This window comes from Rhopalosiphum padi, chromosome 2 (genome assembly GCF_020882245.1).
Source record: "Rhopalosiphum padi isolate XX-2018 chromosome 2, ASM2088224v1, whole genome shotgun sequence".
Taxonomy (NCBI): Eukaryota; Metazoa; Arthropoda; class Insecta; order Hemiptera; family Aphididae; genus Rhopalosiphum; species Rhopalosiphum padi.
This window is the reverse complement of record NC_083598.1, coordinates 9,877,772-9,890,601: the sequence shown is the minus strand read 5'-3', so window position 1 is coordinate 9,890,601 and position 12,830 is coordinate 9,877,772. Positions and strand designations below refer to the sequence as shown.

The window sequence follows — 12,830 nt, the reverse complement described above, 5'->3', positions numbered from 1 at the left end:
AATGTTCCAACCGATTGTTATTGAATATTAAAATTAAATAAATACATTTTTGTATATTAAAAAAAAAACGCAAAATAAATATTAATAATAAAAATAATATTTTTAGTTAGTTATATTTTTTATTTGTTGTTGTGTTCCATTTAATTTTACAATGACATTTTTGAAACCTTGTCGGACGGTTATATTACTGAATGCTTCTAGCTTTTTTAGTGCTTAACTAGCTTTCCACTTTCAGCTGTCTCTACATAGCGATTTATCATTGTCCATTCGAACTTAGTTTTGATTCGAAGGTCAAGACAACATTTTTAGAACGCATGCGCTATAGTAAAATTCTATGAAAAAAAAAAAATCAAAAATTAATTTTTCTTCTAAAATGGATAATAATTAATAAGTAGTAGATAATAAATCATTATTTTATTTATATTTTCATTAATCAAAATTAAAAGTAACTTATTTCGTAAAAACTATATTACCGACATCTGATAATATCGAAACATATGATAACATCTGATAATCGGTATCTGATAATATAACTCTGGTGGTGAAAGTCTAATTAAATATTTAACCTGACACTGCTTGTTGGAGTTTTTGTCGTCGATATAAATGTAACTATATATCGTTTGTTATCAATAAAATTTTGTTTTTAAACTTTATCCGACACCGTTACTCAGTATTTATAATTGTTAGTTTACTTAAAGTTTATACTTTGTGTAATTATTACTTTAGACGGTGACACATAATACATATTATATTTATAATATAGTTGGGAAGTATGTGTACTGTGTAGAATAGATATTTATATGAATTTCATTATTCTTGAATTATCATTTTGTATAAGTATCTGCTAAAAATCAGGATTTAGTATTTGTATTTAAGGAAAAATGTTAGATGATTTCGATAAATTAAAATATTTTATCTTTAACGTACATTAAAAAATATATGAATATATTGAAACGAAAACATTTTTAAATTAATTATTAGACACAATTTATGTAATGAACATATTTTTCTCCAATATGTTGCGTAATAAATTTATCTTTTAATGATAAATTTAAGTTATTAAGATAAGTTCATACATTTAATGCACTTTTGAATTTTGAATTCTATTTTTCAAGGTTAATAATTGTACAAAAATTGTATTATAAAGTCACTTAAATTATTTAAAAAATTAACAACGTACATACAATATACATATATGTGTTAATTATTCCTAAATTATACTTTTCAGAAGAATGTTTAACCAATTTGTTGGAAAATTATATTAGTTTACTCTTGGCTTATTGACATTTGAAATTAATTGAACGTTTTTTTCTCTCGATGTCTTTTACCATAAAATGTTTGTCGATGATCCGTGTAAAACAATGACCCGTAAATAGTCGCGTATTCAACACCAGTAAATTGAGTTTTTTTTAAACAGTGTTAAAACAAAATTATATTGTATTTTATAAACGAACAATATCGGGGACGTCCAGAAGAAACGAAATGAAGAATCCATTAGCAAGAGCAAAAGCGCACCGTCGCACGGTCGTAAATAGCCCGAACTCAAACAAAAATCAATTTCGAACAAACTATAGAAATCCCTGTCGAACAGTTTTGCGTCAAAACAGTGGGTAGGTAGAGTACGGGAAAGTAATTTCTGTAATCTCAACAATCTCGTGCGTCCTTAGGTATACATTCTCTCCAACTTGACCTGAACTGATCTTAGTCAACCTGACCCAATCTACAGTGTAAATCCATGAACATATAGTTTATTTTCGTGTTAAAGTCATAAAGATATAGTTTTTTAATTAATCATTTCCCTCTTCTATTAATTAACCATAGGTTTTACTTGTCTTAATGTATAAATGCACTAACGGGCCAATCTACACGCATTCATTTATACTGAATATACGTAAAAATCAATTTTGTTTTATTTCTTTGTCCTCTATGAAATATGAATTCAAAAACTATTGGATCGTGTTCAATAATGACATTTATCAAAAAATTTGTCGAAACTCGGTAATGGTTTTAGTTTAGTTTTTCGACCCATATACATCGCGTTATAAGATGGATCTGATTAATTTTATTTCTTCTCACGAAAGTTAAATATTTCTTTTTTTATATCAGCGTTGTCATCGGTTACAGATAAAAAAATATATATATAATATTATAATGATTAGTATAAATATGGTAAGTAAAAATTAAAAATGTAAAACAACAAATTTCCATGAAAATAATTTCCAGGAAAAACGAGGTTTTGAACGAAACATCATTCTAGAAACAAATCATGTATTTTCGAATAAATTAAAAATTACCAACTCAACGCATGCGGAATAATTAAAAAAAAAAAACTATTTAAATCATTAATTTTTATTTAACTCATAAATATGTAACTATTAGTCGAATTAATATGTGCATTATATAGGGGTAGAATTCCTTTCCTCTCAAAACTGCATATAGTCGGGTAATTAAACTAGTCGCGATATAAATACATTGAATAGGTACCAAATTACAATAAATAAAAACCTATAACGCATACGATAACAGTAGATCTTTTTCTCGTAATATCGAAACGACTTTACGGTTTTATTTATTTATTTATTTATTTTTTTTTGTCACAGGCGGTGCGACGACAGCCAACGGCGACGGCGACGACTACGATATGACCCTCTACGGACCGTTTGCCAGGCTCGCGGTCGGACACGGCTCAACGAGGACGACGACGACTTCGGACGGGCGGTAAAACGCGAAAATCCGAAAAACAACGACCGAAAATCAAAACCGAACGGACGCCGGACGCGGTACCGACTCGCTCGGAGTCAGAGTGATTGGCCGGCCGGCACCGTTATGTTCAACCCACCCAAACTTCACAAGCACGACTGGTTCATGACCATGGTAAACACGCTGCTCGAGACGTCGGTGAAAGGCGGCGGCAAACTCGACAAACACCACGGCGGGATCGGCGACCACCCCTCGTCGGGTCTGTACGGCCCGAACGGCACGTTCGACGGGGGCGGCGGCGGCCCGTTCAACTACACCGTCAAGCGGGCGCTGGACGTGATACTCGACAACCAGCTGAACGTGGACAAGGTGCTGGTGCTGTACCTGGAGGTGGCCATCGTGGTCGCGTACGGCGTGCTGTTCGTCATCGGGCTCGTGTCCAACGGTCTGGTGTGCTTCGTCGTGTTCCGGCAGTGCGGCAAGAAGAACGTGCCCAGCCAGGGGCCGTCTCCGCGCAACCTGTACATCGTCAACTTGGCGTTCGCCGACATCATCATGTGCGTGGTGTGCATGCCGTTCACGCTGTGGGCGCTCATGTCCCGCCGCTGGACATGGGGCCTGATCATGTGCAAGACTGTGCCGGCCGCCCAGGGCGCCAACATAACCGTGTCCGCGTGTACCATAACCGCCATCGCTCTAGACAGGTACACCCCCTAACCATTATGTTATGATATTATTATTACAGTCGAGTCGCGATAACTCGAACCTCGATAACCCGAAAATATATGTAATTTATATTTCTAGGGGAATAAAAAAAGAATTCGAGTTGTCAAGTTTTTCGGGTCACTGAGGTTCCCAATAATCGCAACTCGACTGTAATATATTATGATCGATCTTAAGCTACATATATCTGCCCATACGATATCGTGGTATATAGAGGACCCCGTTAGACTATCGTTCTTATAAGTATAAGTCGCGCAATTTATTAGGTATATCAGGTGTTTATTTTTGTAATGAGCTATTAAACGGATCTATCGATTGCTGTGTTGACCTTTCGAGTGATGTGACCTCGGACGCTAAGGTTTCCCGTTAAATATCGTGCAAATAGTTCACCCCAAAGTGGGGCGATACTATCGGAAAAAAACATTCGCTTTGCCAAACTCATATAATATGTGATGTCATTCTATTTTATCATCTTTGCGCGTTTCTTCAACCGCATGCATAATACGGATGTTAATAATTATTTTATTAAAGATATATGTGAAAGTATATTTTATTTTGCATTTAATCGATAGTATAGTCTACTAGTTTATTATAAATGGTCTGGTTTGCGATGAATGTTCGACGATTGTAAAGCTATTAAACCACATGCAATAAGATTTATACATATAGGCATACTGTGTATAGTAAACTTATTAATAAGCGAAGTTGCTTGAGTCTTTTGTTCTTCGCCGACTTAACCATCATTCAACCAAATCTCAGTACAAATGCATTGCTTATAATTTACTAATTTCATGGCATCCGTTATAGAAAATTGTTCTAAGACAGCGTAATCTGATTTGATTTCACTAATGATTTCGATAGTAGGTACTTGATTTTTATCTTAGTTGGTTTTAATCTAGTATAATAATTATAGTACCTAGTAACTGTTATAGTTAGGTAATATTTAATCATAAAGGTATTACTACATGGTTCATCGTCATGTTTAATCGTCGTCATAGCCATACAATAATGCTTGGTCTAAATGCAAGAGATTGTTGTACGTCAAAGTTATTGTTTATAATTTATATGAAAATAAAGGGTATTACAAAATAAAAAATAAAACCAAAATCAATCAATCACAGGAGTTTGTTATTTTAGAGTATCACATATTGCAATACATTTTACCAATTTTTTTCGGTTAAAGTATTTGGCACATTTAGTTACCTATACCCTTTTATCTATACCTACAATATTATTATGGTCAATACGGTGATTGTTTATATGGCATTGGTATGAGTTTGACATTTATTATCAATGATGAAATAAAATATAATATCATTATTGCACTTTTTCATAAAATGGTTAAAAGATGATTACATTAGGTTAGGTATCGATATCGTAATTCGATTTTTTAATTCCTATGTTAACTAAAATGATACGTAGGTATTTTTTACCGTCATATTTTGAGTAATTTTTTTATTTAATTTGAATAGTGTTTGCCAGGAGAAATATTTAAATAACTTCATTGAAAATATGTTAAGCCAAAGTGCATTAGAATATATATTATATTTTATTTACCTATATTATATGTGTATTTTATTACTTATGGAAATATCCCGCTTATTAGTATTTTAAATAAAAATATAAGCTTGAAAATATAAAAGTAATAACTAAATTAACTTATAATTATTATATTTTTAATTTTATATGTTTTTATTTAAAATTATCGTAAAAAACTACGTTTATAAAGAGTTGGAAAATACTATAATCTGTACAATCCACATAACATGATATTATTAGAGAATTAGTAAAAATGAAAGCAAAAACGAAATATTTTTATATTTCATAGATAACAATAACTATTTATGTTAAATTGGCAATTAGTATAATATATTTAAAGGGGTTTTTACAAATAAACTGACGTAGTTGCGATTAATTCAATCGTTGTTCGTCAAAATTAGTGTTGTGTGAGAAGTGAGGAGAATATATAGACACCAAATGCAACATCGAGTGTATAATATAATATGTTTGATTTTTTTTAAATCAAAATAATAATATTATAATTATACTCTGTCACTCATAATGGTCGGTGGTAGTCGTCATAGCTTTGGTTAGTCGTGGGACGTCAGCAAGGCTATTCACGACGTTTGTCGCCAGTTATACGTACGCATTACAGTAGGTTCGGTCCTTCATTCAACCTCTCCAGTGAATGGGAAAGGTGAGAGAATCGAACGAGTCGCGCTGTTTGTATACCAAAGTAGAAAGTGCGACAGTGGTCTGTTGAAATGTTTGTACTTAGTACTTGCGATTGCTACGAACCGTGTCAAAACATATAACCATATAAAGGATATAGTAGATATATTTATCTCTTTCCATTTATTATTATTTAATAATATAAATCTTTAATATATTATGTAAAAAATAATAGTGGATAGGTGAAAAATTTACTTCTTTCATGATTTAAATGTCATTAATATAAATGAGATACATCAGATAATTTGATTCATTTTTATCATCTGATTTTTCATTTGACCTTTAAAATGTGTAGATTTATATTTTCAAGCTAAAATGTGAACAATATATTTTTATAATTAATTTTAATATATAATGTAATTACTAAAGTTCTTTGTTCATACTTATAATATTTGACGTTTAGATGGCTTGTCTTCGAAATTTGTATATTTTGCCGTAACTAGAATTAACACCCGTAAATAACTTTCATAACCAAAAGAAAACATAAAATGACTGATATCGACATATAACTTATCCCACTCATAGACTCAAGAACCGCTTTTACTCCCCTCCTTCTAAGTGAGTCTGGTTTTTAATACTTTTTATTACGTATCTAGATTTTCTCGATAATATGTGTAAATAATAATCAAATCCGGAAGATCTGTTTCTTTACGACCAAAAATATATTAATAAAATTGCACTACGATTGGATACAAACTATCTTAACTATATATACTCGCCACTCGGTGAATAAAATACAAATTAAAATCAGTGGCAACTGTTCAGATATTTTTTGACCGACAGATAATAACTGAACAGGCGTTTTCGGATTATTTTCTATATTGTTTTTCTTACATATCTGATAATATCGAATAATTTAATAATAAAAAAAAACCCACAACCAGTGCTAGTTTACTGAGCCCGATCGTATATAGACGGATACATAGAATTATTTTTATAAAAAGTGCACCCAAATAGCTCTAGCTGATGTGGAACGAAGAACTCTTCACCCGATCATCAAGTTTTATGTGACAAAAAATCGCCGAGGATTATATTTTAATATTAATTTGATATTAAAATATAGTGATGCCAGATAATTTTTAAATTTTGTTGTAACAACCCATAAATATAAACAAGAGACTTATCATTTTAATTTTTTTTTTGTTATTAACTTGGGTTTTTGTATTTTTTTACAAGCTAAATGTAATTAAAATATTTTTAGAAAAATTACCTTAATAAATAATAAGTAGATTTTAAATCGAAAAAAAACTAATAGTTCGGTCGAGACATAAGATAATTATTAAAGGGTAATAATTGTATCATAAAATACTTAAATACTTATTGTTGATTTTAATCATATTAGATTTAAATACTACATTTTGAATACAAGTATACGTAAATTATTACATTTTTCAGACCATAAACTGCATTATATTTACTATATTTTTTTTCTTCATTGTTTTAACTATTTCTTCAATGTCTGCTTTTTACAAAATATTTTTATGCCAAACAATTGTGTTTCTTTACAATTTATAATAGCAAAAGCTTTTGTAATTTGAAGTGGTTATTGCTTTTAACTGTAATGACAGATAAAAAAAAATTTGATGAATGAACCGTCGATACTATTGTGAAAATGGTATGATGAAATTTGTACGTGATGTAAAAATATATTTTTAAACACATTGTATAAATAAATATAAATAGAAATAAAATAAACAGAGTTTTAATAAAAATAAAAAAAAATAAACATAATATCTAATATTTACAAAGATTAAAAACTAAAAGGATTGTTTTTTTATTTTAAATATATTATTTCCAAAGGAATATTCTTTGAGCTATTTAAAAAAGTATTTGCATTTTGATTTAACCTAATAAACTCTACATATTTAACTATAACATATTAAGTGATTAATTCAAAAAATAATTATCAGTATCTTATGTCATCATAGAATTTCTGCTTTTCATACATAATTTATTTGTTAATATAAGTACTTATAAGTTTGTAATACAATACTATCAAATAATCAATTATTGAATATGAGCATTGTAATTGCATTGTAAAGATTAAAATAAAATTGTATACAATTGTACATTGCATTATATAATTGATTGGATCATATAATTTAAAGAAAGTGATCAGTTGTTCTGTTTAAAAATGTTAATTCTATAAGAATCAATTTTACAGTATTGCAATCAAACTCGTTGGAAATATAAATATACCACACGTATACCACATTTTAAGAATGAATAATGAATTAATAACTTGTCCATAGATCCACATGGATATTATCAAGGCCTTAAAACTTTACATACTTCTAACTTAGTCTTAAATCATCATATATATCATTGATTATACTCATCACCCCATACACTGACTTTGAAATTGATCAACAAAAAAAATGTTCGTAAAAATATAAATAATAGTATCACAAAATAGAACCATAATATCATGCTTTTCGTTTTATACGTTTATACAGACGTAAAATACGTATATATTTAAAGGTATATAACTTAGTGCTTCAGTAAACACGTGTAAGGTATTGTCGTACAAACTATTTTGCAGAATATTAGTGTGAAATTGTGAATATACGATTATCCTCCGGGAAACACGCACGCATGTTTGTTCGCTAGAATTTCCTAACGGTGTACCCCCACAAAGCCATTGCTCACCTCAGTTACAATCCCTTTCCCTTGTTCTATTGTCCACTCTCCTGTTTCTCCTCATTTTCTCTCTCACCACATATCAAAACCACACTCTTCTCTCTCTTTCTCTCCTCTTCGTATAGATATCTACATCTCTTTCTATCTCATCCTCTATCTTTTTCTCTTTATCTTGTTCGATACCTCCCTGTCCTATATATAATATATATATATATACTCTGGGAAAAATTATGTACTTGAACGGGCGGACGGATGGCAAAATGACACCACCAAAGCATTGGTTCCATCACTTTGGAGAAGGACATCTATACGCGTTCCACCCACGGTGTATGTGATCATCCGGCCGACAACTACATTCGATGATTGAAGTGTCTGTTAAGTATAATTTACTGCTCCACGACACGTTCGCTGTCGGTGGATCACTATCAATGGGGTAAAATGAGAATTCACCATATCGTGTATTATATAGACAATTTAATTTGAAAACATTTCTATTAATGTTCAATTGTTATAATCATTTATTTATTCGACTAAAAGAAGTCAAAGTAGTCATGCATTAAAAAAACTTGTTTAATATTACAACTATCTTTTAAGGTAAATAACAATAATCATAATTGTTTACATAGACAAAAAGTATAATTGCATACCAAGATTATTAAAAATCGCGAAAAACTCATTGTCCTGTGAAAATCCCGTAAACGATTACAAAGTGTAATAAAATATAATTAATAGTAAAATAATAAATTCACATTCACAATCTTACCTTCCTAGATAATGTTTGCTTCAAATGTTGTTGTACAGAAAATAAATTAACTTAAAATAAGAACTAAAATATATTAATATTTTCGCATTCAATAAACATACATATATGTATTTTAATCAACTTAGCATTCATTTGAATATGTGGAAATAAACAACAATAATATCCATTATTTTATTTATCATATAAACTAACATGTGCGGAAAGAAAGTTATTTAAAAAACATTTTAGTTACTATTATTTTATAATATGTGCACGGAAAATATAATATAACAAATAATTAAATGGCTTATAGTTATAAATGAGAAATTGCTTGGATGAAATTTATCGAATTTCAATAGTCATTAATAATATATATAACACTGTAATCGTTTACGAGATCTTCACACGACACCAGGTTTTCTACGAATATTAATAATTTTGGTATGCAATTATATGTCATTAATCTCCACGGGCAATATTATATTTGTTTGATAGTGTCTAGCAATGGCACTTTTAAAATGAAAAATATAATCTTCCAAAAGTATTTTTTCCAGGTATTCTAAATTTAGTTAGAAGAAATGATGTCTTATTTTTACACGTACGCATGTCATGTGAACATCATAAGTATTTATTTAATGTTTTGCCAACTGTATGATCTTGGCACTAGATTGGCTTAAAAATGTACAAATAAATAATCATAAAAATAAAACTAAACGTTGCGGTACTCGAAATACCATTACGTTTAAATACTACTAAATATATGCGCAACGGAGAACTTCGTAGTATTGTTCGTAATTAAAAACTGACAGGCTTTGTACTTATGTTATCATTCTCTCCGTGTATGGAACGTGAGTTACCCCTAAAAAGTAAAAACTCGCTGTTTAATTGTTTCAAAAATAAAATATTTTTAACCGTCACGTTATTTGTACACCAGAGTTTAATATTTAAAGTCATTTCCCCGCCTATAATGTTTATCCGGGTGATGAAAATAACAAATACCTCAAAAAACAAACTTATGTCTGGTTTCGACAAGAAGTTGGTCACATTCTACATAGTCAGTCGAGCATCAAGATGTTTATCCTATTTTAAAATACTTTTTGGTTCAGTTGAAATTGTTTCGTCATTGCGACTCTAAGACGATGGCGTATAAATGTAATTAATATTTTCCCTTCCAGTTAAAACAATACAACGTTATTAACAACTTTATACAAAATACTGAAGTTATCCAAGCAATTATTTTAACGTGATATTTAAATGCATAAGAAAAAAAATTATGTATCTTATTACATGAGTTATATAAGTAATACATTAAATTTATTTATACATAACTGTAAAGGTTATTGTAATGGTTCGACAACCATCCCTAGACATCCGAATTTATTTTAATATACATGTTTTTAAATAATAATGATACTATTTTGAGTAATAAACATAAATGTAAACATATAAAACATTTTAATTTGGTTATATAATTTATTTTAATTGGTCATAATAATATAATTTATACATCACAAGTTCATCAACTAGAAATTTTACTTTTTGATGTCTAAATCTATGATACTATTTGATTTTATAATTGATTCATAAATAATTAAATTATGAATCACATCTAAAAGAATATTCTTAAAAAAAAAAATACTAATATTAATGTTGGAAATAATTGTTTTTTCGTTCTAAATAATTCAATTTTTCGTGATTCACGATATATTTATATTAAAATATAATATAATATTAACATATGAGTTTTTATTATAAAGTAGAATACGTTAAAATCAATATTCAATACATCACGCAGTGTGAATATTTTATAAAATATATATTCATAGTGTAATTTATTGAAAATTGGTAGGCACCAAAATACTCGTGTATAATATAAAATTATCTATATGTATATTGTTTTATGTCTATTCGACATGTTTAATCTGACATGTGATATCCAAGTACGATATATATAAAAACCGACGCAAGGGGGTGTCCTCTTTCATGCGTATTTTTTGAGATCCAAAACTTTAGATGAACAATAAACTAGGTTACGTAAGTGATTATAATTTATTGACTTGGGTAGTAATATTTCGAGAAGTTAAAAATTATTTTTAAAATTCATTAGAAAAAATGTGGTTCTTTTTTTTAATAAGACGTACTTGTATAGATATAATACCGCAGTGAATAATGATTGCTATAATAGTGCATTAGGATAAGTTTAAACGTTTTATTTAACTTTGAAATTGAAATGCAAATAGCAAATATTTATAGCATTTATAATATTTGACTTAATTATTGTTAAAACTTAAAAGACATAAATTATGATGAATATGTTTCGTCTTGGTTAAATAATAATAGGTAAAATGGAACCTATTAGATTATTTATGATATAATATAATCATCACTATATTGAGAGCAATAAATCTAATTTTTTTTCGTTAATAAATTAAAAATAAATTATGATTTGATGGTCAACAACAAGTCTTATTAAAGGCAACAATTGTGCATAACTTAAAATTCATAATTACATATATCATATTGTGGACTGATTAACAACTAATCGTATTTTGTAAAATTATTTTAAATACGAATTGTAAATACACAAAATTTGTATCAACTTAATATATTTGTTTTGAATTTTTATAATAAAAATAGTTTAAAAACACTGGTATAGCCATTATATAGATTAGTGTTTAAAATAAATTATTTAATTTCAACGATGTAGGATTAGTTTATATAATTTTTCATACAACTCGAGTATCGGTCTATTTGAAAAAAATGAACCAAGTAATTAGTATATATACGATTCATAATATTGTCGTTATATAATATTATGCAATATGTATTATACTTGATACGTCATGGATATAAAACATATATTTCTTTCTTTATTTAATATTGATCCGAAGAAAATGTATTATTAATTGTTGTTAAATTTATAAAAATAAAATGTACAACATATGTTATGATATTTTCTAGTGGGGTCTTGTAATTTTTACTCAAAGCAGTATGTATTTAAAATAAAATAGAAAATAGAATAAAATACTTTTAAGTGATTTTCTTTAGAAAAAAAACTGTTTTATACAAATTTAAAAATTTATGGAAATAAAATATCAACCGCTTGCTTATTTATTGTATAGCTATAAGTAAAAATGAAATTGAAAGATATTTATAAAATTGTTGAACATTTAATTTAAATAGTCAAATAATATTATTGAAAAATACATAACACTGATCGTGTTTCAGTGTTTCATGTTAAGTTAATATTTTTTTATTTATTTAAAGGCCCGTGTGGGCTCAAGTACAGTGTTTACGAGTATCTTGAATTACATAAATATGTTTTAAACTTAAATACGAATTAAATTTAAAATTTTTTAAACTTAAAATTTAAAAAACTATTAATCCTATTATTTACAGTTTAAAAATTGAGAACTAAAAATAAACATTTTTTCCATAAATTAAGTGATAAGTATAGTTAAATTAAATATTTTTTATTGTCTTATCGTTGTTATGTTTGGCACTTTTTCCCAACTATTTGAAGTTGACCACATTTTCTACACTTTCATAGGTCTCTGGGAATTTTTTTTTCTTGTCCTACGTACAACTTTACCGTAGAGAAGGTTTTTTCGCTCTTAAAAAGGATTATGTCTTATTTGAGATCAAAGACTACTTATGAAGGAATAAATTCTTTAGCTTTTTTAACCATAGAGTCAGATTTAACAAAGGAATTAAATTATGATAATATCATTGATACATTTTTCAATGAAAAAGCTTGGCGTAAAATTTTTAATTTGATTTAAATTTCCTTCAT

At 28.3% G+C, this 12,830-nt stretch overlaps 1 protein-coding gene across 1 annotated transcript in view; it reads left to right on the top strand.

Annotated features, from left to right (window-relative positions):
• The window catches only part of LOC132920761 (neuropeptide Y receptor type 2-like), a 75,077-nt gene that overhangs the window by 29,151 nt on the left and 33,096 nt on the right, over nt 1-12,830 (top strand). The window contains exon 2 of the mRNA XM_060983411.1: nt 2,601-3,404. Coding sequence (XP_060839394.1) covers nt 2,827-3,404 — 578 coding nt within the window. The 5' untranslated portion in view covers nt 2,601-2,826. The remainder of the gene's footprint in view (nt 1-2,600; nt 3,405-12,830) is intronic.